We start from the raw sequence: 27,406 nt of genomic DNA, 5'->3' as shown, positions 1-27,406 counted from the left end.
TCCCGCCCCAGGCTGGGCCACGCAGGCCTAGGCGTCGTCGCGTCCCCAGCCGAGCCCCCGAGGCCGTCTGCGCCGCTCGCGCCCCGCAGAGGCGGAGGCGCAGCTGCCCCTCCCCGCCCGACGGCCGCGCCCGCGCCGATTGGCCGCCCTCTCGTCCAGGTGGGGCGCCCCGCCCCTCGGCGGCTCCAGGTGCGGCGGTTGGACCCGGGCCGGGGCCGGGGCCGGGGCCGGGGCGCCATGGCCGAGTCCCAGCTCGGCTGCCTGGACGAGGCGCACGTGAACGAGAGGGTGACCGCGGCGCAGGCAGCCTTCTACTACTGCGAGCGGCGGCGGGCCGCCCTCGAGGCGCTGCTGGGCGGCGGCGAGCAGGCCTACCGCGAGCGGGTCAAGGAGGAGCAGCTGCGGGACTTCCTCTCCAGCCAGGAGCGTCAGGCCCTCGGCGCCACCTGGAGCCCCTACGAAGTCGCCGCCGCCGCCGCCGGCCGGGGCAAGAGCAAGGCCGAGGCCGAGACCCCGACGCAGGCCGCGGCCGAGTCCGGCGATTCCCTGGCCTACTGGCCCGACTGCTCCGACACCGAGGTGCCTCCGCTGGAGCTGGGCTGGACCGAAGCAGCCTTCTACCGCGGCGTGAGCCGCGTCACCCTCTTCACTCACCCTCCTAAGGAGGAGAAGGCGCCCCACCTGAAGCAAGTGGTCCGGCAGATGATCCAACAGGCCCAGAAGGTAGGCCACGGCCCCCCGCCCCCCACGCCTGGCCCCTTGGACCAGGCGCCACCTCCGAGGCAAGGCCTGGGCCTGGCCGCCCTTTCCACCCTCTGGAAAATGGGGCCAGAGCCCTCCCTTCCGACGTGGGGCTGGTCAGTCCTCTGGAGAGCGTGGATGTGAACGTGTTTGGCAAATTACAAGGTGTTGGGACAGTTGCTTGTCACCATTACAGTGTCCAGAGGCGCTGGCTTTCCTCTGCTCTGTGCTTCTGCTTCCCTGTCTGGTTTCTCTCCCTAGGGAAGAGTGTGGGCTGTGGAGTCCTTTGGTAAAATGGGCCACTCAAAGGTCTTGATAATAACCTATGTGCTGCTCAGGGATTTACAAAACATATCCCTGGCCATTTTCTGATTTGATCCTCAGGCAACCCCAGGAAGTGTGGTGTGGCCTCCCACCCCAAGCCACGCTGCTCTTAGACGGTCCCCCAGAGTCAAGGCTGGCCTGGCCCCTGGCCCCTGAAATTCACTCCGGCTCTGGGCCCAGTGCTAGAGCTCATGCAGTCTAGGATGAATTAAGGGATGTATTTTGATCACCTACTACGTACCTGACTCTGTGCTGGGTGCTTTGACAAGGCAGGTCCCTGGACTTAGCAGGTCAAGAAGAAGCTCCCACTTACGGCGTCTACTCTACCTGGGGATTGAAAGGAGGTGATGTTTCCAGAGTGGCTGGTATTCTAATACTGGTGGGGCCAGTGGTTCGTAGGGCAGCGGGAAGATTTACTCTGTGCCCTTGGGTAGGGGTACCTGGGTAGGGCTTCCAGATAAAATATAAGATGTCCAGTTAAGTTTGAATTCCAGATAAACAACAAGAAAAAATTTAGTATTATTCAGTATGACCCAAATATTGCATTGGGACATACTGATGCTAAAAAGTCATTCACTGTTTCTGTGAAATTCAAAGTTAATGGGGACATTCTGTATTTTTATTTGCTAAGTCTGGTTTCCCCTACATTGAGATTTGTTAAGAAACATCAGCAGCCTTCGGTGCCCAGTTCAAAATATACAGCAGGCGTGGCTTGGGTTCACCGTTCTGATTCAACTCAGTAACTGTGGTTGGAGCCCTTTTATCCCTGGAGGCTGAACGAGCCTAGAAAGACCGGTGGTGGGCCTCCTCTTCCTGGAAGGCGCAATGCAGGTAGTTGGCTAGATTGGCTGCCAGAAGGAAGGGTTAACTTTTCCCTGTCCATGTTTCCACCCTCCCTCTCTAAAGAATTCCAGCTTGTCTACCTGAGCGTCCTTTGTATATTGCATTCTGCAAAAGAGAAAGACAAGTTTGGACAGAGGAGGAGAAAGGACTGGGTCACAATACTGTGCAGCAGGGTGCAGCTGGGGTCAGGGGTCAGGGCTCGCGCTGTAATACTAACAAGCCTTGATTTATGCATCCTTAATATGTGCCAGCCACTGTGCTAATGATTTACCCGCATTTTTTCTTTTGCTTTTCACAACTACGGAGTAAGATGGGTATTTTCCTTACGTTTGGGTTCAGAACAGTTAAGTCACTTGCTGAGCCAGGGTTCAAACACCAAAGTCCTTCTCCTTAACTGCCGTGCTGTCGGTTGACTAAACCAAGGAGCTGGAATGGAACTAGCCTGGTCACAACCTGGACTGCAGGTTGTGAACCCCTGTTACAAGGGGGAGACAGGGCCCTGCCCACTAGAACTTCTAGTCCCATATGGGATGTCAGGAATCTCCTATGTAGTGGAGTGTTCTTAACTCTTTAAATATTTAACAACAGAAACTTTAACAACTGTGAACTGATCCAATGCATACGTATTAAACCAGTAATTATTTCCTAGGTGCCTACCGTGTGCCGGGCACTAGCGATAGGAGGATATAAGGTGGCCTTTGCCCTCCAAGAGTTAATTCAAATGCTGGGGGAATGTGCTGGAAGGAAAGCAGTTTTTGAGGCTGGATATGCCTAATCTGGGAGGGCTTTCCAAGGAACGTAAATTGCAGAGTTGAAAGGAGAGAGAGAAGGAAACTGGAATGGGCAGTTTCTCCTTAAGAGACTCAGGAGAGAGAGATTTTCGATATACTTTGCTTAAAGTACAGGCGGAAAAGTGCCTTCAGGGACCCAGAAGTGAGTCCGTGGCCTCTCCCACGCTGGCAGAGAGGAACCAGGGGAGGTTGCTGCCGCTTGGGCTGCTGTGACCACTGTAACTGCAGGGCGGGGGCAGAGGGGACTGGACTTAAATCAAGAACCTGTGTAGACAAGGAAACGGCTGGTTCTCATTTACAAGGGCAGAGTGAGAGGACCAAATAACTGCGATTTGGAAGAATAGTGCATTTGGTCATTGGACAAATATTTCGAGTTTTACTATGTGCTAAGCACTTCAGTAGAAAACAGACATATAAAACACACCTCTGCTCTTAAATGGCCTAATAGTCTAATAAACCATCATTTTAATACAGAATGATGGGTGCTTAACAGAGGGCGTGGCAGGAGGGGCACTGACCCAGCCCCTGAACCGGGTTAGGGAAGGACCTTTGATGCTGAGGGCCTGTCTTACAAGCGTGTCTGAATGCAGCAAGAAGGGTGGAATTGCACCAAGCATCCACCCATCTTTGCGCCCCAGCTCCCTTCTGACCAGCGGCATCCATTTTTGAGTCTACTGAGTAGGTTTAGAGAGTATTGCCTGTGCTCCAGGAGCAGAGGAAAACCTACTGGCCACCCACCTTGAAGACTGACCCTTGGCCCCTGCATTCCTGAGCCCCACACTCGAGGATACCAACTACCCAGCTCCTCACTGCTTACCACAGTGCCTCCCCCAGCATTTCCTTTGGCCCTCAAAAACCGTGTCAGGCAGAGGGGAGGCCCCTGAGGTCCAGAAGGGTCTAATGATTTGTCTTCAGACCAAGGACAAGGAGAGGACACAGCTTCCCCAGGTCCCTGGTCAGAACTACCAATGACTCCGTGTAGATATAAACACAACCCAGGAGAGGGTGGCTGCTGGGCTAGGAAGCTTTGATTACCTGGGAGCTGCTGCTCTTTATTCCCGTGGCAGTGAGAGGAACAGGCCCACCTGGTTGGTGGGGGACAGAGGGGCATGGGTAGCAGGCCCAGCCCTACCCCATCTCTGCCTGTCAATGGTGTGTCCCTTTCCTTCAGGGTCTGGCTCAGAGGCTAACCCTTCTTTGGCTGTTTATCAAATTTTCAATCCAAAAGTGACTTTTTGTTCTCAGACGTGGCTCCTTGTTTGTGCCACATGTGTGCCTGGCACACAGCTCGACTTAGGAGAGCCCATTTTATCCTCGGGGACTAGCAGCTTTGAAGGAGCTAAGACTCCCTCCTACACCTGTCCGTCATCTTTGTAGGGCCCCAGCGGCACGGGCAACCAATGATGTTTGTTTAATTGATTGGAAACTGCCTCCTATTGGCCACCCGCCCCTCTCCATCCGTCTAGGGAAGCAAGTGTCTGGAGAGTCCCCAGTTGAACTGCACATTACGGAGGGACCCCTTTAATCCCCATTGTTCCAAGCCACCTGGCAGCAGAGAGAAGAATGCTCTAAATTGGGAGGAGGGGGGTGCAGAGGGCTTTGGGGAAAGGTTCCAGGCAGGAGACGTGGTTGGCCAGGTTAGCAGCCTTGGTTAGAGGTCTGGGCAGGTGATGGGGTGAACGGCTGGGTACACATGCCCAGGGGATGTGGCAAAGTCTCAGAGGCTCCAGTTCACTTCACCAGGAGGCTCAGCTTTCGGGTGGCAGCCTTTGCCACTGTCTCGCCCTGCTAGCCTCAATTGGCTCTTCCCTCATTCAGATACATCCAGCAGATAGCACGCAGCACCTTCTCTGGACCAGGTGCCTGGACCAGGCACCATGCTGGGCACTGGGATATTGACATGAAGCAGATTCAAAAAGAAAAAAGAGAGAGAGGAGAAACAAAAGAAACAGTTGACATATATGTATATACTAAGTATGGCTGGTTTGTGAAACCTTGAGTCTGCGGGTACATCCGTCAGCCGCCTCGCAGCCTTGTTGGAGAGCTGGTCCTGCTTCTCGCCTAATACCTTTCCCCGTTCTCCTACCGTTCCACGTCAGAGGCTTTATCTAGAGCTCCTGAGCTGCCTTTGAAAAGCCTGATTCGCTGCGCAGAGCAAGAAAAGGCCTCTCAGGGCAGCCCGTGACCTGTGGGTCCAACACACTGTCTCCCTCGCCTAACTCTTCTTCCCTCCCTGAGTGACCATTCCTCATGGGCGGTTATTTCCAAGGCGCGGGGCGGTTCCAGAGTCCTTGCCCCCTTGAGGCTGGCGGATAATGATGCAGCTGCAGTTCCAGGGACTGAGCACTTCACAGTGCTTCCAGGATCTTGCCTCGGCCTGTCCCAGCATCCCTGCCAAGCCCTTGGCTCTGTGGCTGTTGGATTCTGAGTCTCTGTCTTTTACGCTCAGTCACTGATCCTGGGAACTGGGGTTTCTGGGCAATGGAGACCCAGCTTCACGTCAAGGACAGAGAATAGGCTCTGAAGTTGAAAGGTCTTGATTTCTGTCCTGACCTGGCTACTTACAAACTGTGTTCCTTTGGGGTAAATCACTTGCCTCCCTGGGACTCCTGACCTGCAAAATTGGAGGGCATTACCTAGATTTCTGGATGGTTTTGAAAAATCAGGAAGAAACTGTATGAAAGCAGAGGATACCAAGAAAGTATCGTACAAACATCAGTTGTCCTGGAAAGGTGCTGCCGTCGCTGTCCCCTCTCAGAGCCGGGAGGGAAGTGCGGCTGAGCTTCCTCCCAGGACTCGATGCGGGGCTGCCTGCCAGGAGATCAGAGTTAGGACGGTCAGGGCTTGCTTCTCCTCTTCAGGTTGGAGGCCCTGTGCAGGTGCACTTCCTGTTTCCTCCTCTGGGTGAGAGGAGCAGCTCCAGCTGCCCTCCCCTCCCCCCCGCCCCCCCCCCCCCCCCCCCCGCACTTCTCAACTGCCTTGATCTGATGTGGCCGTCTGTCAGGGCGGCTCTCATCTGCCAGGGTGGCTCTCGTCTGCAGGGCTGTGGTAACTGAGTACTCAGCCAAGGGTCTTCTCTAGGATCTGCCACGGGCCGAGATTAGACAGGAAGGCACAGAGGCTCCCCGGTCCCTGAATCAGGGGTCCCTGAGGGCGTCCCCTGCAGAGTCATTCAGAAGGGCAGTCTAGAAGGACTCCTCAGGACAATAGCTTGCACAAGTAGGCGCTGGGGCATGGGGACACGGGGGTGGGGTGGGTTGAGGTGGGGGACAGGCTGTGTTTCTGTCTTTGGAGAAGAGGGAGGCTGAGGCTTGGTTCCTCTGAAATCTGACAATTTAGGTCCCTGAAACTCTGAGGATGGGTGTTTCCCGGGGAGTTCAAAAGTAGAAGATGGGGCCTCAGTAAAGGTGTGCATTCTTCATGACTTCTTGGTCTCATGGTAGCTTAGCCAGGTTTGCTGGGCAGTGGTCTCAGGAGGCCAGGTCACTGCAGGGGAAGGAGTACACAGTTGGCAGCCGGGAGCTGGGTGTCTTCATTCTTGCTCTGTCTTTCCTCCTCTACCAGGTGACCTTGGGCAAATCATTTGACCTTGCTAGGCCTCCATCTCTGCATCTGTAAAATGGGGATCATTCTTGTCTTCTTGCTTACTTTCACAAGATTGCTCTGAGACTCCAGTGCAAGACTATATGAGACAGCATTTTGAAAAAGATGACTAATAGATGCAGATAAAAGGGATTTATATTACGAGGGGCTAACATTGTTGAAAGATAGGTGCTCTGCATGTTATTTCCTTTAATTAACTCAATCCTTAGCACCTTGCAAGGGAAATTAGGTTTTCCCAGAGGCTCAGGGAAAGCACAAGGCCGTAGATCTCATAAGAGGCAAGCTGGGACTCCACCCAGGTCTGAATTCAAGGCTTGTGTCCTTCTGCTACACATGCAGTTACTTTTGGGGATTGCCCCTGTGGCCACCGCTTCCATCTGAAATTCCAGAAGCAAAGTATATTTGTTGCCAGCCAGGTTCTGGGAAGCTCACCAACTAGTTCTGGAAACAAACAAGTACAGGACTACTTTGGTGGGAGAGGGAGAGGAGAGGATTCTTTCTGCCTGGTGGCACTGGTGTCACCAGGAAGCTGGATATAGGTAGTTTCCAGGGACGTATTTGGTTTGGCCATGCCACATGGCTTGTGGGATCTTAGTCCCCCGACCAGTGTCCTCTTGCTGGCCACTTTCTGGCCCTCTGGGACGTGGGCCCTCACTGACAAACTGAGACCTTAATGGGAGACCTGCCGGCAACCCCACGCCCACGCCGCCCCATCTGTCCAGGTGCGCCCCCAGGATGCTGCCTCACTGCTTCACCTTGGCTGGTGGTCAGGTCCGCCTCCTTTTCCTCACAATGTACAGGGCAGAGCCTGTTCTGGGGCAGGCCTCCAGTCTTCTGGGAGAGAGGAGCAGGGCAGAGGACCAACGAGCAGGGCTGGGTCCTGGCTGACCGCCTGCCTCTGCTCCTGACACTGTCCTGACCACACCCCCTCCCAGGCTGAGTCACTCTAGTGATCCCTGCCCCTCCCCCTCCCTCCCACCACACCTCCTACCCCAGGGGCCATGCATGACTGGTCGGCCTTAGCTGGGGCTGCTGCCTTTCCCCCGTTTTCTTTTCCTTCTCTGAATTTGTGGAGTCTGTAGACTTGCTAATGATCCCAGAATCTTAGCCCAGGAAAAGAGCCTATGGCTTTTCTAATTAGTGGTCTCTCTGGCCTGAGTTTCTAGTAATCTGTTGGCTCATCCCAGCCCAGCTTGTACGGTGGTCACCCTGTTGGGCCTCTCACAGCACCGGTGGGGCATGTGGGAGGCTCCAGATAAGTGCTCTTTCTGTTGTGCTCTCTAGCAGTGAGTCGGCAGGAGGCAGGGTCAGGGACAGGGACCAGGGCTTCTTTCCTTTTTGTGGGTCCTTGAGGACCAACTGTGAGTGTTCTTAACTCCCCCTCCCGGAAGGGTTCCCAGACTGCTTGGAGATTCCCCACTTCTGCTCATTTACTCACCATGTTTCACATGTGCCACGTTCCAGAAATATACAGGTGAATAAAATGTGGACGCTGAAAAAGAAAATAAACTGCAGAACAGGTTGGAGGGAGCGGGGCAATAGCTATTAACTGTTGAGTACTTAAATACCAGACCGTGCTAGCCCTTTTAAAATATATTATTTCATTTAACTTTCACAACAATCCAGCAACTTTCCATTTTACAGATGGTGAGGTCACAGGGCTGGTAAATAGTGGAGCTGGATGGGAACTTGAGATGGAGTCTGAATCCCACTGAGCTCCAGGGGCGCAGAGGCCTCCTGGGAATTGACGGCTGAAGCAGCCGGTATGGAAGGGAGGGCGGGCAGAGGGCCGGGGTGTGCAAGGCCGGAGGCCTCGGAGTGCACAGATTCACGCTATTCCCAGCGCCCCGCTCCCTGCACCCTCCACTTGCCTCTCTGGAGAAGCCCTCCCAGGCAGCATCACCTGGCTGTGGCCAGTAAGTTATCCTTGCCGCTTCGCAGAACCTCCCGGGCAAGCTGCCAACTCCAGTTGTCTTGCGCTGATTGATCCATCGGGAAATACCTCGAAGGTACTTCTCGAGCCCTGCCGTATTCTGCCCACGTAGTGTGTGGTGCTCGGAGCTCCAGGCCAGTAGCCCAAAGCAGCAGCTTATCCTAAGAATCATGTGTGTTTCCTCGTTGGGTTTTTTTTTCTTAGCAGCTGATTTATCTTCTTAATTATGTTTAGCTTTAAGCTAATGTTAAAATGAGCTTGCATTAGATAATTTTCACTAATTAACACCAACTTAGTGCAGGGGAAGTCATCCCAGAAGCATGCCGTGGGGCAGGGAAAAGCTGGCCTAGGATCTTAAAAAGAATTGCTCTTCTTACTGCCTGGCAGATCACATATGGTTCTTCACGGCTGAATTAGTTGACCTTGCTCACATGGGTACAGTCTGTTCTCTGGAGAGCCGGCCCGAGTGTCCTTTGTATCACCCCTTCATCCACCTAGTTTGGGGAATGGGTGTCAAGAGTGCCTCATAAGGATGAGGGGTGGACAGGGGGTGAGCCCCGGTGGTGCACAGCAGAGGCGGGAACAGAGCTGGCACAGAGGCCACGGGGCCTGGGAGGGGAGGTGGCCTGGCTGGCAGAGCTGGGCTCCAGTGGCTGCCAGTGCAGGAGGGAGCCTGGTGGTTAATGATGTCTAATTAGTGAGCCTGAAACAGTGTAACATGGCCTCAGACAGCTGGGAAGCCTCAGCTGACAAAGCGCAGGTGCCCGGCCAGTGGGCTGGGGGCAGCCCGGCCTCGAGGCAGAGCACAAGACCCCAATGGTCTTGGCTTCTGTCCTCTCGGTGGGCCAGGGCTCTGGTCCAGACTGCTTCCTCAGCCCCCCGAGAGAAGCCCCCTACTGCGGAGGTACTCTTTAGACATTCACTGCGTGTCAGGCCCTGTGCAGGGTGGCATGACAGGTCTCTGCGCGCCCCCCCTCCACCATGTGCTCAGAGAGACACAGGCCTGAGCAGGTGTGCCTTCTGGGAAGGGTACACACTGCCCTGGGGGCTGGGGACCCAGGACGAGAATGAACCTGGGACAGCCTGGGGGAGGGTGAAGCAAGGACCTCAACAGGGAAGGGATGTTCCCATCACCACAGGGAGAAGGTGGTGACAGTGTGAGTTAAGCCACCAGGGTGGGAGTTGCTGGGTGTGTTTGGAGAATGCAGAGGAGTTTATCGTCAAGGGAGGGAGTGGGTTGGAAGCACACGGAGGGTCTTTGGCCAGGCTGAACTCAGGCCGAGGGTTTGGGCAGGGAAACGGCACGCTTAGGGTTGGGCTATTGGTTCCACCTGCCAAGAGCAGGGGACCGACCCCTAATCTCCCATCATGCTGACGCTGAGCCCCACCCCCACCCTCCCACCGTGTGCCAGGCACTGTGGAGAGGAAGCACAGCGCCAGATGCTCTCCAGGCGTCACTGCGTCTCCGCATCCTCACAAGAACCATGAGTCAGCCTCACTTTACAGGCAGAGTTCCCAGGGGTCAAGTAACACCCGTGGTCTCCCCACCCCTGTGGAACCCCCGACTCCAAAGTCTGTGCTTCACCCACTGCAGGATGCTCCTGGACTTTGGGGATTCAGCTAAATGACTCTGGTGTCCCAGAGGTAGGAGGCTGCAAGGCAGGTGGGGCAGGGCCAGGCAGCGTCCGTGGGTGTTCCCCGGGCAGTCATGCAGGCCTCCTCTCCTGGGCTTTCCTCTCCTCTCTCACCCCAGGAAGCACAGACAGGAAGCTTAAGGTAACGCTTTCTTGTCCAGTTGTTCACATCCCACCGGGGGAGAAATTGGATGGGGCCTGTTGCAGCCTTGATGACAAAAGAAAGCCTTTGACGTGTGCCGGGCGAGTTGTCTCCATCCTCCAGCAGCACCTCTCCATGCTCAGTGGCAGCCGTGCCAACTGGGTCCCGAGCCCACCTGGAGGTGCTCTCCACTCAGGCTGCAGTTTTCTTTCCTTTCTTTCTTTCTTTTTTCTTTTGGCCGCGCCTCATGGCCCCAGCCAGGGGTTGAACCCAGGCCCTCGGCAGTGAAAGCTCAGAGTCCTAACCACTGGACCACCAGAGAATTCCCAGGGCCGCAGTTTTCCTAGTGGTGCGTTCCGTGCTCGGCGTGCAGGCACTGATGCCCAGCGTCGCTCGAGGGACAGTGCATTGTACAGACTTACTTACTCTTCCCTTGATTGAGCTGCCCTTCCCCTCGGTTCAAGTTTTGACCTTCCTGGAAGTGTAGTGTTGCCTTGGCGTTAATCACCATGTTCTGGACCTGCTGGACATGGTACCAGGCAAAGGAAAACATCTCTACCTTGACGTCTGGGGCTGGTGGGCAGCTCTGTGCTGCTGTCTCCCTGGGAGCTGCCTCTGAAGTGAGGCCCCTTTGTTCTGGGTTCCATCAGAGGAGAGAAGGGGGTGCCGACGTGGACCCACAGCTCACAGCAGGCCAGGCACTGTGTTCCTTGTGCCGCTGCATTATCTCATTTAAAACTCAGAACAACTCTGAAGGGACCACCTCCCCATTTGAAAATGAGGAAATGGAGACTTAGATGAAATTACTCACTCAAGGCCCCACAACCAGTGAGACTTTCTGCTTCCAGAGAGTAGATTCTCTTCCCAACACTGGCCGTCACTCAAAGTGTGATCCTTCCACCACCTGCATTCAGATCACCTGAGGGGGAGGGTGTTGTTAAAACGCGTTTCCAGGGGCCGCTGAGTCAGACTCTCTGAGGATGGGGCCCTAGCACCCGCACGTTCAGCGGGCACACCCCGCCCCACCCCGCCCCGCACGGCTGATCCTCTACAGGCTCGAGTTTGACAGCCACTGCCCTGGAGACCTAGATCGCTTGCTGGGGAAATCAGAGAAGGCGGTCCACAGCTGGGGATGTGTGAGCCGGGTGCTGGCTGGCCTGCCCAGAACTGGCTCCCCTGGGCTGCCAGACAGATGGGCCTTCTGGGAGGCAGCAGCTGACCAGTTTGCCCAGGTGCTGCCCTTCCTACCCCAAGGCACCTTAGGGCTGGAGGTGGGGGCGTTTGGCCCCATTCACCTGGTTTGGGGATAGCCCCTCAAAACCGCACAGCTTTTTCATGGGATTTCGTGGGCATGATCTCATCTGAAACCCCCAACGGCCCTGGGAGGCAGGCAGGGCAGGCATGGGAGGTAAAAGTCAGGCCCCAGGCTTACATGGGTAATCAGTGGGCAAGTGGGGAGTGGAGCTGCCCATGTGGGTTCCCCTCCCTCCCTTACTCCCTCCCCAGGAAAAAGTGACCATCTCCAGCACATACCTACAAGGAGCGTGCCTGGCCTGGGGCCTCTTGCCTTTTCCCCACAGTGGCGCTGAGCGAGACGGGGGGGGGGGGTGTGGGGGGGTGTGGGGGGGTCTTTGTCAGCAGCAGCCACGCCCACCCCGGTGCCTAAGCTCCTCGTCAGCAGAGCTGGGGAAACCAGTGACCGAGAGGGTGGTATCGTCCGGCTCTATGGATGTATCCTCGTTTTGTGTGACCAGAAGTGACCTCAGGTCCTAGCCAGAGTAGATGTCCCCAGAGCCTCCCACGACCACACCACTGGGGGTGACAGCTCTGGACTGGGGTCAGAAGCCTGGGCTTTATTTAATCCCACCTCTGCTAAGACCCAGCTGGGTAACTTAACCTTGGGGCTGGGCTCTAGCTGATACATTTCCTCCCAGCTCTGAGGTTCTGCCCATCTGGAATGTCCTTCAGCGTAGGCACCGAGTGCAGAGATGCAGCCTGTGCCTGCACTGGAGCCTGGCCCAGGGGCTTTGTAGGGCTGACTTGCAGCCCGTGCTCCACTTGCTGGCTTGCATTCCATCACAGGGAGGACGGGTACCCTTTCATAATCTGCACAGAGGCGCTGGCTGTATGTGCTGGTGGCAGCTCTGCTTCCTGGCCTGATGTTCTTGGCGTGGACTTTGACCCCTTCGTAAAGTACTATCCTCAGTAATGGGTTGGCTGCCCCTTCAAGACCTTGGGTGGGTGGAACAGAGGAAGACCAGACCGGGGACTGGCGCTCAGGCCGCAGTCCCAGGCGCCCACTTCCTTTCCCTTCTCTGTGCCCTTGAGGAAGAGCTTCAGCTCTGCCTTCCAGCAGGATGGTCTAACCTGGAATCTTGCGCAGCATTCTTTTTCTTTTTTCTGTCCCTCCACCAAAATGTCTAGTCATTAATGAAATAAAAGAGTTAACAACAAAGCTAGGTCCACAGCCCGCAAATAAAACGGTAGACGTGAAACACCCTCCGTGTAGACATTCATTCCACAAACATGGAGAACTGACTTCGTGTTGAGATGTCCCCTGAGGGTGGAGATTCTGAGAGAAGTCAGCTGGTCCCTGCCATCCGGGAGCCCACAGCCCAGTAAGGGACAGAGCCATTCAGCAGATGTTACAATAAAATGTCAAGGACCTCTGTTATGTACCCGGAACACAACGTGGGCAGGAAGCAGGGAGTGGTGAACAATTTTGGGTGGGGAGAAGTTCAGGAAATTCTTACCTGTGTCTTGAAAGATGCGTAGATGTTTCACAGGAGTACAGGAGGGGTAGGAACAGAAGAACTGGAAACTGCCTGGTGTGTGCAGTTGTTCTCAAAAGGGGGTGGGGAGTTGATGCAGTTTTGCCCCCAGGAGATATTTATCGATGTCTACAAACATTTTTCGTTGTCACCAGTGGGGGTGGCGCTACTGGCATGCTGCTAAGCACCCTGCGATGCACAGGACAGCCCCCCACGGCAAGGAATACTGTCCCTGGACCCCTGGAAGTCCCACAGTGGAGAAACCCTGAGTTAGGGTAACTACAGGTCATCCTGCACGGCTGAAAACAAGGGGCAGACGTGAGATGGTCCGAGATGAAGCTGGAGAGGAGGAAAGGGGCCATCATAAGGCCCTTCAATGCCAAGTTAAGGAGTTTGGCTGTGGGACCCACCACTTCATCAGTCTGTTGTTTTGGCAGGGTCACTGCTACGGAGAAGGAATTGGAGCACAGAGATGGAGGAGAGACTAGTTAGGAAACTATTCCAGAAGTTCAGTGAGAAATGAGGGGGGCCCGAGCAAGGACAGCAGTGCAGTAGGAACAGAATGGAGCTGACCCAGAGAAGGTGCACAGAGGAGGAACTGCTGGCGTTGGTGGCCGATTGGATTTGGTCGTGGGGAGGAGGAGGAGGCCAGCAGACTCGGGCTTCTGGCCCGGATGACCTAGAGGACGTTGGCTTTGGAAGGGCCTCCAGGGCAGGCTGGTGAGCATAGCTCTGTGCCAAGGAGACTGGCAGTGCGGTGGCCATCCAGACTGGGTCATCCAAACACACCAGGGGTGTCAGTCCCCAGCTGTCTTTTTTTTTTTTTTTAATAAATTTATTTACTTATTTAGTTATTTTTGGCTGTGTTGGGTCTTCGTTGCTGCACACAGGCTTTCTCTAGTTGCGGCGAGCGGGGGCTACTCTTCGTAGCAGTGCGTGGGCTTCTCATGTCCTGGCTTCTCTTGTAGCGGAGCACGGGCTCTAGCCGCGCGGGCTTCAGTAGTTGCAGCACGCGGACTCAGTAGTTGTGGCTCGCGGGCTGTAGAGCTCAGGCTCGGTAGTTGTGGTGCACGCGCTTAGTTGCTCCGCTGCATGTGGGATCTTCCCGGGCCAGGGCACGAACCCGTGTCCCTTGCATTGGCAGGTGGATTCTTAACCACTGTGCCACCAGGAAAGCCCCTCCCCGGCTGTCTTGAGTAGAGTTGCTGCGGTGTGCACGGGGAAGGTGGAGTCCTTTTCATTAATTTCGTTAATCTAATGGTAGTTAAGGAGTCCAGGAAGAGAATCTGAAAAGATGGCAGCTTAATTAAAGGTAAGTGACAGATGGAGGGGAATTCAGAGGTTCCCTAACACCCTGTTGCCCCACCCCACCGCTGAGGCCGAACATCAAAGGAGGAGATGGTAAGCTAACCAAACACCTGATGAGAAGTGTTACAACATCAGAACTGCTTTGCCAGAGCCTGCGACAGCTTCTAAAAACTCCTGCCACCTCAAATTAACCTCTCTCCCCAGGTGCCGCACGTCAGTGGGTAACCAGGTAAAGGAGCCTGCCGGGAGGCCAGGGGATGACTTTTCCCTCCTGACGAAATCCGGCTCCCCGGGTTCTGTGCCTTTGATGTCTCTCTTATAAAACCTGATTTTCCATTTCTACTGGCAGCCTTGAAGTTAGATTTGGCCCATAGGATCACGGGGCACATTAAACACCAGAGCGGAGGGAGTGGGGAGCTGCTTTTCCTGGGCCTGATGCCGTGGATCCTAATGTCAAGCAGGGCCTCAGAGACCAAAGCGGAGGGTAATTATCACCACTCCTCCACAACGAGATTGCAGGAGTCAGCGAGCAATTGATTTTTTCCTACTACAGATATTTCACTGCTTAATTGGTAGTGACACAGATGGCTGGCTCTGACCAGGGCACCGCAGACCAAGCCTCCCGAAAGCAGGGCCCCTGAGGACATCTCTCCCTCTAGTCTGTGATGCTCTCACAGCACATCCTCTGTCGGGTGGGGGTGAGGGCGAGCAGGCTCCCTGCGCTTTCAATTACAAAACAAAAGCAAGAGTGAATCCAGAAGCGCTTTCCTGAGCCAGTGAAGCCCTCCCCAGCAACATACTGAGAGTCAGCTTTGAGCTGGACACTGTGGAGAGTCTGGAAATGAGCAAACAGTAGACTCTGGCCTCAGGCAGCAGTTGGGAGCTATCAGGAGGCCTCTGAGATGGTGCGAGCTGTGTTCTGCTGGAATGAAGCCTAAAGTGGATTGTTAAAACCCTCCGTGATCCAGCCCCACCCCGTTGTCCAGCTCCACCCCGTTGTCCTTACGCTACACCTACCCTGAACTGTTCCAGGCCAATTGTTTTTTGTTTGTTTGTCTGTTTGTTTTGGACCTCAAGTGCAGAGCTGATTGTGAGCCTCAGTTCATGGTCCACTGCCATCGTCAATCCAGGGAAGGCCCCTCTTATTTTACTCTCTCCTTCCCTCCCGTCCCTTTCTCCTTCCATAGGCAACCACCCTCCTATATTCAGTGTATGTCCTTGGACATGTCCGTATCCTTGAAAAACATGCAGGGTTATTTTATGTAGTGTGTTTTTATTTACATAAATGGTATTAGGCTATAGATCTCTATCTCTAACGTTCATCTTAAAAAGAACTACCCAGGTTCTGCACGTGGAACTCGTTCATTGCTTCTGTCTGCTGCAGAGCACTCTGTCCGGAGCATCCCTCACATTCTCCACATCCATTCTTCTAGAGATGGACATCCAGGTTGCTGCCAACTCCTTGCTATCCCGAAGAAAGCTACAGTGAATGTCTTTGTTCCTGCCCCCTTATAGACCTGTGCAAAGATCCAAGAGGTTCCCCGGGTGTGTAGCCAAGAGTAGCGTTGCTGGCTTCCAGGCATGCACAACCTTAAATCCACGAAGCTCTGCCCCTTGCCCTAAGAAATAGCTGTACCAGTGTTCCCTCCCACCCTCAGTGAATGAGGGTTCCCCTTTCCTCACACGCCAACATTTAGGACTATCCAACTTTCTAGTTTTTAGTTCATGTTATAGTTGTAAAGTGGTATCTCTCTTATCTCTTTGCTTTTTTAAAATTTATTTTAAATTTTTTACATAATTTTTAAAGGTTACACTTCATGTGCAGTTATTATTACTGTCTCTTTGCTTTAATTTGAATCTTTCTGCTTACTAATGAGGTCTGCTTCTCTTTACATACTTATTAGCCATTTAGGTATCTCCTCTAGGAATTGCCTATTCATATCCTTTGCCCATTATTCTAATTAGTTTTCTGTCTTTTTCTTGCTGATGTGCAGGCATCTCTTGTGTATTATTAGTTCCTTTTGGTTGTAGACATTGCAGATATCTTCCCCCTGTCAGTTATCTTTGTCTGTTGACATCTTTCTTTGAACAGAAAATCCCTAATTTGCCAAATGCCTGTTTTAAAATTTTATTTGTCTTATGATTCATGCTTTTGGAATCTTAAGAAATCCCATCTTACCTATGCCATGAAGATATTTTCCTATATTTCATGAATTCCTTTATTAGTTGTATCTTCTGCATTTAGGTATACAGCCTACCTGAAATTCACCTTTATATATGGTGTGAGGTAGGGATCCATTTTATTTTTCTGCATTTAGTATGCCAGTTGTCCCAATAGCATCTACTAAACAGCATCCTTTCTCCACTGAGTTGTGATTCTGCCTTAAAGTTAAGACTTTAAGTTAAAGTTTTATGTATGTGTGTAGGTACCTATATATTTCTGGTCTCTCTATTCTGTCCCATGGTCTATTTGTCAGTTCCTTCCTATCTCAGTATCGCAATTCTTATTAATTTGGCTCTGCAGTATGTCTTACTGTCTAGTAGGACAAGTGTCCCCTTTTAGCTTTTCTTTTTCAAAATTGACTTAGTTATTTGAATCTTCATTCTTCCTCACATCTTAGAAATATTTGAACTCCTCAAAAAATTTTACTGACCATTCATTGGAGTTGCATGGGATTTTATTAATATGAAGAGAACTGGATTTTTAAAACATTAAATCATGTTATCCATGAACACAATTTATCTTTTCATTTATTCAAATATTTGTAACTGTCCTTTAATAGAGTTTTCTAAATTTCTCCATAAAGGTATTAATTCCTAAATACTATGTGCTTAAGTTGCAATTTTGAATGGACCTTCTTTTCTTTTTTTTTAATTGGTTATTGCTGTAGTAGAAAAATGCTATTGGTTTTTGTAAGTTTTTCTTGTATCTGGCAATCTTGCCAAATTCTCCTATTACTTCTAATAGTTTTTCTCTGTATTCTGCTGTTTTTTTTTTCTTAAATATCATCCTTAAATACTGGTAGTTTTGTCTCTTCTAATCCTTCTGTCTCATTTCTTTTTCTTGTCATGTTGCATTGGTCAGGACCGCCAATACTTTGTTGAACAGCAGTGGTGATAAGTGAATATTCTTGACTTGCTTAAGACTTCAAGGGAATGCAACTTTAAGTATGTATGTTTCATGAGGGTTTTTAGTAAATAGGCTTTATGACATTAAGGAAGGTCCCATCTATTCCTAGTTTTTTGAGAGTTTTAATCACAAATAGTGTTATCAAATACTTTATAAAAACTTATTAAGATAATATATGATTTTCCCTCTTTGGCACTATAAATGTTATAAATTGATATGTTTCTGATGTTGAATAATCCTTTCATTTTTAGGATAACCTTATTTGATTATGCCGTATTGTATTTAATTTACTTTTTAAAAAACTGAACTATAGTTGATATGTTTAATTCACTTTTAATGACTTATCCATGTCAATTTCATTTTCAAAGTCATCAATGTGTAAATATTCCTAGTCTTTTTACCATTTCTTAAATAGTAAGAATTTCTTAAAAAGTAAATATATCTGTAGTTATTTCTCTTTCTTCATTCAGTATTTTATTTGCATCTCCTCTGTTTCTGTCAGTCATGCCTGTCCTCAGTGCCTTTGCTTGTGCTGTTTTCTTTGCCTGAAATATTCACCTCCTAGGCCCCTGGTAGCCCACGTGGCGCCTGTGCGCAGATTAGGAAAAGGCATCTCTTCCTCAGGCAGGCACAGCTCCCACTCACCCCCATCAGCCCAGTGCCTGTGTGCAGTGCACAACCTGCATACCCATGCATGGCAGCCTTGCCCACTTCCCTGCTTGGTTTTATTCCCTGCTCGTTTCTTATGGCACCCAAGGCTGCCCATTCTTCAGGTTTCAGCTTCCTCGGTGAAACCTTTCCTGTTCTCCCCTGGCTGAAAGTAATCTTTCAACCCTCCCCCTCCCTAAGTCCCTCCTTCTCTTCCTACCACCCCTCCTTAGAACTCACATCACACATCATTTGTGCATCTCTTAAGGCATTTGTCTCATTTTACCTTATGTCTTATTATTTTGTGCGAATGTCTTATGATTCCAACTGGATTAACCCCTTGAAGTTAGGGACTGTAGTTTGTTTGTCCTTAGATCCTCCCTCTGCCTGTGGGGCTTTGTAAATGTTACTTGTATGAATGATTGGGTATTAGATGTAGGAGGTAAGAAGGGCCTTATGTGATATTGTGTAAATGGTGTTGGGGGGTGGTCTTTAGAGGCAGAGATAACGGCAGAGCACACGTGAAGGTGATGGTGATTGTGATGATGATGATGGTGATGGAGGATACACTTATTGAGCTTAACATGTGCCTGCACTCTGCTAAACGCTTTCACAGTTTGCTTCTCTAAGCCTTCTCAACAACCCTTTGAGACAGGTGCTACTATGAGCTCGATTTTGCTGCCAAGGAAGCTGGGGCACTGATGAGTCAGCAGTGGAGTTAGTGAACCAGGCCTGGTCTGCCTGGCTTCAGCGTTCGGGCTGTCAGTTACAACGACAAGCAGACTCCTTCGACCATACAATGGTTACCATTTATTGAAGACTTACCTACATATCAGGCATTGTTGATGCTTACAGATGTTATTTCTAATCCTGATGCCAAATGTATCAAGTACAGAGTATTCCCACTTTGCAGATGAGGAAACAGAGGCTCATCAAAGTTAAGGGATTTGCCTAAGGTTACATAAATAGAAAGTGGTTATAATCGGATCTCTCTGACCCCAAAGCACGTACTTTCCTCTGCATCATGGGCACAGTGCTTGGGGCCAACAAGAACACCCTGCCTCTGGAGCAGAAGGTTTGTGTAGGAAAGTGGAGGAGGCTGAGGTCAGAAAGACAAATCCGCCTCAGGCTGCGGAAGGCCTCGCCTTCCAGGATGGATAATCAAGGCTGGCTTTTGGAAATCAAGGGTCCTGGCAGGGACCTTGATTTGAGGATGAAGTGGGATGGTCTGGACACCTGGAGGCCAAGGGAGCCCGAGCTAACTGGAGCTCTGCCCGAATCTGTGCTCAGGGAAGCACAGGGCTTTGCACAGCTGCAGGGAGATCAAAGCACCCAGGTCTGCAAAGAAAGTGGTATCTGAGCAGATCTGCAGCTTGTGGAAATGGTCCATTTCATGCCTCTCAGTGACTGCAGCTCCTTGAACCTGCTTATTTCCCGAAGGCACCAGAACCAACTTTCCTCAGCCTCCTAGATCTCCACTGACGTGGCTTCTGAAGAGCTGCTGGAAAATCCCCAGGGTGGGTGGTGGGAATTTGCCAAGGATGAAGTACAAGCAGCATGGCCTACACCCTCTGCACCATCTTCATTTCCCAGAGCAGGGAGCCCATCTCCTGCTCACATGTGCTCAGAGGTGGGTGGGGATGTGCAAAACCCAGGAGTGGTGCAGATGGCATTTTTGACTCTTGGCCAGCACTTACCCCAGCCCCGCTGGTCCTCTGTGGGCCGCAGTGTGACTCTGTATGTGTGTAGTCACCACGTGCCTCACTAGTGCCCTTCCCTGTCCAGGTCATTGCTGTGGTCATGGACCTCTTCACTGATGGTGAGATCTTCCAAGACATTGTGGATGCTGCCTCCAAGCGCCGCGTGCCAGTGTACATCATCCTGGACGAGGCGGGCGTGAAGTATTTCCTGGAGATGTGTCAGGGCCTGGAGCTCGCTGACTTCCGTATTCGGGTAAGTTGTATCACTGACACTGGGGGTGGGAGGGGGGAAGGAAGTGGGATGGAGACTGCCTCTGCCCCTCCCTCTGCCTGCTCCCCAGTTCAGGGGCCCCGGTGAACAGCCCTCTCAACCCCTTTCCTTCTGTCTAAAACCTTGCCTCATGAACTGCTAACCCTCACTGCACGACTGGCTTACATTTTATCCCAAGGCTGCTGAGGCCAAGGAGGCAGCTCCAGCCTAGTCCCGGGCGCTCAGCCCTCAGAGTCACTGTCAGGGTTGAAGGCAGGGCTGTGTTTCTCTTCTGAAGAGCTTTGAGAGCAGACTGGGGCCCCCCTGGGCCCGTCTGAGCCCAAGGCCAGATTTGCTGACTTCCTCAGGCCGTAGGAAGCAGAGTCAGGGTCCCGTGGACAAGAGGATTCATCCTCCACCCATGCAGAGACTCAGCTTAGAGCCTCTAGGGCCCCAACCTGAGTGACAGTGCCCTTCTCCTCTTCTCAACAGAACATCCGTGTCCGCTCTGTGACAGGTGTTGGCTTTTACATGCCCATGGGGAAGATCAAGGGGACCCTGTCATCCAAGTTCCTAATGGTAGACGGTGATAAAGTAGCCACTGGATCCTACAGGTGAGTTGGGCCAGGTCAGAGAAGGGCCCGGGAGGCCTTTGTTCATGGTCACAAGTGTTCATGTTCAGAAAGATGCTGGACTAGAGCCTCCACAGTCATGAGTTTAAGAGCTCTTGTCTATTCTGATAGCAAAGAATAGCCTCCTGGCCAGTCCCTTCCCTCAAACTTTCTGGCTAATGGATTATTCAAGAAAGAGGGTCAACTTTTGTTGAGCATTAAGCACTGCCTGCCTTGCATGGTCCACAACAGCTGGTTGCCTTTTGAGGCTGGAAGAGACCCGGGCACATGACACAATTAATAAATGGCGTCAGTCCTCTTGTGTGGTTGAAGTATGGGGTTTTGCAGATGCTAGGTGCTCTAAAAATTCAGAGGAGAACTATTAGGGAATGGAATAGTATTAACAGTAGTGGCAGCTATAGGTACTCCTTATTAAATGTACGTTTGTGCCAGGTGCTGAGCGAAACCTTTTATATTTGTTATTGGACTTTGAGCCTCACAGCAACCCTGTGACGGAGCGCCTTACAAGCCCCATTTGACAAGGCACGCAGGGCAGAAAGCAGGTTTGAACCCAGACCTGACTTCTCTTGCCCTTGCCCTACACCCACTGCCTGCTTTCTGCATTTGAGGCCAAGACCTGGACCAAGGGAGGATTTGGGTCTGTGGAGGGAGAGCACCCCAGCACGAAGGCAGCAAGGCATCCAGCCTCAGTGGTGGAGCAGGTCGGGCTGGGCAGCGGGGTTTGAGATGGGCTCACCGAGGGGCAGCTGGCAGGGCAAGGCTGCAGGCCCGGGCACATGTATGTTGCTTTTCTGTCCCCATGTTCCCAGATTCACCTGGAGTGCCTCCCATGTGGACAGGAACCTTCTCCTCCTCCTGACAGGGCAGAACGTGGAGCCCTTCGACGTGGAGTTCCGGGAGCTGTACGCCATCTCCGAGGAGGTGGACTTGTACCAGCAGCTGGGCCTGGCAGGAGGCGCTGGCAGGCTGGGCCTCAACTACTCCTCCACTGTGGCTCGCAAGCTTATCAACCCCAAGTACACCCTGGTGACGGGCAGCCACCACCCACCCGGGGAGATGATGCGCTGGGCTGCCCGGCAGCAGCAGGAGGCCAGCCGCAATGCAGAGGGGCAGGAGGAGGGCAGCAAGGGCGGCGAGTCAGCACGGCGCCTGGAGAGTTTCCTGCACGACCTGGTCACGCTGGAGCAGGTGCTGCCCCCCGTGGAGCCCATTCTCTCGGGAGAGCTGAGTCGGGATGGCAGGGTGTTCTCCCACCTGCGTGTGGACCTGAAGCCCAGACCCCAGGACGCCCTTGCCCAAAATGGCAGGGGAGAAGCTGCCAATGGGGAGGCCACCGCGGCCAAGGAGGGCAGGCGCTTCAGCAGCAGGTTCTTCAGCCGGCGGTCCAAGAGGCCCGCAGCGCCCAATAGCACGGCCAGCGCCCCCTCCCCCGAGGCCTTGGCCGAAGCGGAGTTTATGGCGGGGAAGAGGCCCAACCAGGGCTCCAGTGGCGACGTCTCAGGTGAGTCCCTCCCACTGGGCCCAGGGCTCCTCAGGCCTCTGGCCCTGGTCCAGGAGCACTGCTGATTCTGCAAGAAGGCCGCCTCCCGGCAGGGAGAGCACATCAGCTCTGGGCCCTGTGGTCCTCAATTCCCATCCTGCTCTGGCCTTTGCCTGCGTGTGGCCTGGGGCCAGCCACTGCAGGCCGGAGTTTCAGTTTCCTCTTCTCTAAAAGGGGAAAGTGATGCCTGCCTCGCCCAGCTGTTCTGAGGATATGAAGTGCTCAGAACAGTGCTGGGCACGGAGTAGTCTGAGACTAGGGCTCTGACTCTAGGGCTTGTTCCAGCAAACCTTGTTCCTTGCTGGATCCGTTGCCGTCAGGATCTGACCTGGTCAAACACACCGCACCAATGCCCTGACCCACTTTTCCTTGTTTCTGTTGTAAGTAGTTTGACGTGGCTCCTCCCTGTGTTTATTTGATCAGTGGTATTTGCCAGGCTGTTTACTTCTGGGAGAGATTGTTCCTGGTGGCGGCATCTTTCTGGCTGTCTCTCTGCCTTTATCTCTTTCTCTGGAACAGTCTCCAGAGTGGCCTCTTCTGGCTGGTGGTGACAGCCAGGGCCACTGCTGGCACCTTTTCTCATGTCGGCATTGCTGAGTCAAAGGGGTTTCCATGTTGGGGTTTCTCCCTCCATGGCTGTGGGGCTTTGCAGCGGTGAGGCTGGGCTCCCTGGCTGGCCAGGTAGGTAATGGCAGGGACTTACCTTGGGCAGCCTGAGTGCTTCCAGAATTCCTGTGTCCCTCAAGGCCCCAGCTTTGACCTGACATTGGCTGGAGTGCAAGTCTTCCCAAACACTGATGCCCCAGCCCTGCTAGAGAGCCTGACGCACTCAGTCTGTGCCTCTTAAAGTTAGGACAGGCCTGGAGTCTCCGAGAATTTGGGCACAGCAGCAGTGCCAGGGCTATAGCTGCACTTGGCCAGGAAGCATTTACTGAGCGCCTCCGTGTGCCGGGTCCTTCACTAGGTGCTCTCTCTCTCACTTGGCCCTCACAGGAACCACGGAGGTGGCAGATGGAAGCTCAGGGAGGTGAATTAAGTGGTCCCAGGGCACAGTAAGTGATAGTGGGGCCGGGACACAAACCGAGGCCAGGGCCCGTGTCCTGTCAGGGAGGGGTAGCTGGGCCTGGCCCATTCCCCCTGGGCTCCCTGGCTCCCCCAGCTCCGGATGCTTCTGCTGCCCTGCACCTCTTGTTTGGAAGAAGGGTTGCCATGGTGAACACCTGGCAGGGAAGAGAGGGGGAGGGGCGAGCCCAACCACAAAAGGGGCTCTTTCCCACGTCCTGACTGGAGGTGAAGTAGAAGCTTTCTCTTCCTTCAGCCCCTCACCCTGAGGTGCTGTTTCCATAGAAACAAAAGGCCATTGTCTTATCCCTTCCTGCCTCCTTTAGTGAGTCTCAGCATCAGATTCCCCTGCTTGGATGACTTGAACAGGTCACTGACACTTCCGCTGCTCCCTGAGTGTTTGCATGGGGTGCCAGGAGCCAGCCAAACAGCCAGGGACAGTGCCCTGTGCCAGCTCGTCTCCTGAGTGCCTGGCACCCAGAGAGAGAGAGTCAGAGACAGAGAGAGAAGGGCAAGTGCAAGAGTGCAGCGGCACGCACGAGGGATGGCCCTCAAGGTCACCCTATTCCTGCTCCATCATAAGGAAACACACAGCGTGGCCTCGTCCAGCACAGCCTCTGTGTACCTGGATGGGCATCCAGCCCTGAGGGCCTGGAATTCAAGTCCCTTAAGAGACCTTTCCTCTCCCTTCTGCTTTCTTCCCTCGAAGGCAGGGCAAGAAGCAGAGACTCCCCTCCCCAAAGCCCCTTTTTGTGGCCTCCAGCCTCCCAAACATTTGACTGGTTTAGTGCCTCCTCTCAGGCAGCAGAAGCTTATCAGCAGGACTCTGTGTGCCAGAGAGTCATGTTCCTGGCAGCATGGGGGTCCCCAAGGTTGGAACTAGCAATCCTAGTACACTGGGAACTGTCATCTGGGTGGAAGTCACTTTAGCTATTCCCATAGGGCCCCATCCAGGGAAAGGATCCCTGTCCTACAGTGAATCCTACAGGGACCGTTCAGAGCATCATCAGAACAGCCATCGGATGGATCTCAGCTCCCAGTACCTTGCTCCCCACACCTTGGACACATCCTTTCACCTCCCCGGGGCTGTTTCCTGGTTGAGAAGAGGAGGGGTTGATCCAGGGAGGGCTCAAGAGGCCCCTTTGAGCTCTGATTCTGACTGTCCTTTCTGTCCCTGCTGCCCTCTTGTCAAGGGAGAACCCAGGCCGATGACAGGGTGAGTAAAAGAGAGAAAAATAGAAAAGCTAAGAGCTGACAGCCTGTACAATTACTTGATAAGAAGTATATAGTTGTCAAATAGCATGCAAATTTTTGCACACCCAAGTGTGGCCCTTGGGAGAACCTTCAGAAATCCCTTCCTTTGGGTCTGGCAGTCCAGCCGTGGGCGGCCAGGTGGTTTGAAGGCTCACAGCCCCCCCTACTGGTGGAAGCCAAGCACCCTCTCCTTCTGGTTTTTCTCTCAGCGAAGTCCTTGCTCCTGCAATTGGCGCCTTTCCTGAGCCGGCCACCTGTGCCCATCCAGGAGCTCGGGACTCTGGGGCAGAGATCCAACCTCAGGGACCAGCAGTCACTGGAGAGCCTTGTCAAAAGAGTGAGGAGTCTGTCCCGCTCGGCTGGGCTCAGGAATCTGCATTTTAAACGAGCACCCCGAGCGTTTTTCCACACAGGGGTCCTCAGAGCAGCAGATTAGGTGACAGGTCTCTGCCACTGGGGGCTGCCAGTTTGGGGGAGGGGGTTCCAGGTGATGTCCTGAAACCCCTCCTGGTCCCCCTGGGGAAATCCCTGGGACAAGGCCCACACTCTCGTGCGTGGTAAGAGGAGGAAGAAAGGCACAGACTTTGGCTGAGCGCCTGGCGTGTGCTGGGTAGACACGGGGCTCAATGCTCTCACCCAGAACCCACAGCCACCCTGCCTGATGACGTTGTTTCAAGACGGGACCCCAGAGGTGCAGAGAGGCGAGGCTCTGTGCCCACGGTCATGAGTGAGAAAAGGGCGGTGGGCTCTCCTGCCTCCCAGGGCCTGCCAGAGTGTTATGGCCATCTCTGGAAGGTTAGGGTTGACACCAGCTACCTACGTCTTTAAAGGCTGTTTGGAAGGGCCAGAGGCCTGAGTACATGACTGACTCCCCGCCCCCCACCCCCCACCCCGGTACAGAGGAAGAGGAGAGTGCCTCTGGGTCACCACCTTCCGAGGGCCCCTGAGCCCACGCTTCTGTTCCCAGAGTTCTCTGAGGTGACTGCAGCCACAGTTGCCTTGCCAGAACTCTCCCAGGTTCCCCTGAGTGGTGCGTGGATGGGCCACCCTGGCTGGCAGTGTGGTCTGGCTCCTAGCGCTGTGCTCGCTGGCTCCTGGATTTGGGAACTTCAGACTTGCCTGTGTCATCCCTGGGGTGGAGGTCTCAGATCTCTCTCCTGGAAGGCTGGGCCCCTGCCTGGGATGGAAGGCTGGGGAGGTGCTGCTGGGGTTCAGAGCTCCATAAGGGACCTGTGGGCCTTCAGTTCCAGGGTAAGCCTACTCAGCAGCTGTCTTGCCAAGATGGAGTTCCAAAACTCAGTGTCGCTCCTGAGGTCAGATCCCAGCTGGTGTTCTCAGGCCGTACTCTGATTCCATGAACCTGAGCACTGTTACCAGCCAAGGTCTCGGTCACATGGCACAGAAGAGGGGAGCTGAATGGGCATCCTTCGAGGAGCTGATCCCACTGGGCTCCAGAGAAGAGGCAGGCGTCCTTAGTCTCGTTGGCAGATGTCAAAATCCCCTGCCCTGCTGGTCTCTCGGGCCTGGCTGGGGCTTCCATCACCATCTAGGTGAGTGAGGGCACGTACGTCACCCGGTCACCACCCACTGATGCCACTGCAGTTGCTCTTGTTATTAGATTGGTGTGAACCCTTACGTAGCTTGCTGCTGCCTGATCGTTCATTGTTTTCGACACATGTCTATCTGTGCGGTGTCTGCTCTGTGCCAGGCACTGTCCTAACTTCCTGGTGTAGCAGTGGACAAAGTGAGCTTGCCCCTGCTCTTATGTACCGGGAGGGGGACAGGAACGGCAAGGACCTTCTCCTGAAGAGTGATCAGGGAAGGCCTCTCTGACAAAGGGGCATTTGAGCAGAGACTTGAATGATGGGAAGCAGAGAACCATGTGGACATCCAGGGGAAGAATCTTCCAGAAAAGAGGAGTGTGAGGTCCTGAAGCCTATAGGGAGGTAGAGCTCACTGTCCTTGTGAGCCGTCTACACCACTGTCCCCTCTCCTGCCTGCCGAGCCAGACCGGCCAGGTCCTGACCATCGGACCGGGTCCCGATGCTCCAGGCCTTCCTTGAGGCCACCTCTCCTCCACTTCCCGCCCCCATGTCCAGTCTCACTTCTTCCTTTGAAATTTGACTTTCTCTCATGAGCCTCCTTTGGGCCGCCCGTGCCACATACACTTTGTAGGGAAGAGCTGAGATGGGGCTCGGCAGAGCAGGCAGCGGCGCAGGCGCTGCCCGGCTCTGGGGGCTACTGCCCCCCTGTCCCCCACTGTCAGGTCGGGCCGAGGATGCCCCCTCGCTGCAGGGCCACGCTGAGGGTCACTGATAGTGACTGCAGTCGCGCTTGTGAGCTGTGACGCAGCATAGGGTATTAGTAACTGGTGAATCGCCCCGCTGAGGTCAGAAGATGGCAGATCCCTGATGCCCCAACCAGTGGTGGTCTTGCTGAGGCTGTCAGGACAGGGAGAATCTTTCCTTTTGCTCTTCTGAGGACCTACTGACCTGGTTTCAGCAGCTTGGGAGGCAGACAGTGACCCAACCACCCAAATTTGCGGTGTGGGTGGTGCATAGTAGAGGGGCTGGAGGCCAGCCCAGGGAGCACTTTACCTACATCCTCCCTCGCCTGTGTCCCTTGTCTCTGCAGGTAAAACAAGTTCCAGTCCTGCCAAGGCCAGCAATTGTGTGATTTTGTGAGCTGCGGGCCAGCTGTTGGCAGGACCTGTGGATGCCCCCATCCTGTCCTGTGGAGACACAGGTCAAACCCTGCACCGATTTGCACATCGGACGCCTAGTGGCCTCCTGCCCCAGCAGCCTCCATCCTGGCCTCAGGGACCCTGTATCCCAGATGTGAGGGTCTGCAGCATCTCAAGACAATCACACGCCTCCATAAGACTGTCGTGGCCGGGCAGGGGGGTCACCCTTTGTTTACATGAAGTGGAAGCTTGACTAGTGTCTGCTCTCCTTTATGCCCAGCCCCCTCCCTCCACTGGGCCAGCTTTGCCCTGCAGGCCCCCAGATGGGGTGAGTCCATGTCTTTCTCCCTTAATGTGATGGGGTCTCCGGGGCAGCCCCAGCCCCCTGGCTTCTCCTTCCCTGGGCTTCCTGGTGCT

General features: G+C 53.6%; 1 protein-coding gene across 1 annotated transcript; it reads left to right on the top strand.

Annotated features, from left to right (window-relative positions):
- Positions 1–237: 237 nt before the first annotated feature.
- On the top strand, positions 238–26,990 carry FAM83F (family with sequence similarity 83 member F). Its single transcript, XM_030855897.2, has 5 exons — positions 238–723; positions 19,654–19,821; positions 20,311–20,432; positions 21,260–21,951; positions 26,941–26,990. The coding sequence occupies exons 1-5, from the start codon at positions 238–240 to the stop codon at positions 26,988–26,990; spliced, it is 1,518 nt and encodes a 505-aa protein (XP_030711757.1).
- Positions 26,991–27,406: the final 416 nt, after the last annotated feature.

This window comes from Globicephala melas, chromosome 10 (genome assembly GCF_963455315.2).
Source record: "Globicephala melas chromosome 10, mGloMel1.2, whole genome shotgun sequence".
Classification (NCBI taxonomy): domain Eukaryota; kingdom Metazoa; phylum Chordata; class Mammalia; order Artiodactyla; family Delphinidae; genus Globicephala; species Globicephala melas.
The sequence above is the reverse complement of the archived record's forward strand: the minus strand, read 5'-3'. Positions and strand labels throughout refer to the sequence as shown.

Bases quoted from the DNA above. Each gene is read 5' to 3' on its own strand.
- FAM83F (XM_030855897.2), top strand. From the start codon at position 238: ATGGCCGAGTCCCAGCTCGGCTGCCTGGACGAGGCGCACGTGAACGAG. The intron at 724-19,653 runs GTAGGCCACGGC...TTCCCTGTCCAG, and splicing joins TGATCCAACAGGCCCAGAAG to GTCATTGCTGTGGTCATGGA. The intron at 19,822-20,310 runs GTAAGTTGTATC...TCTTCTCAACAG, and splicing joins TCGCTGACTTCCGTATTCGG to AACATCCGTGTCCGCTCTGT.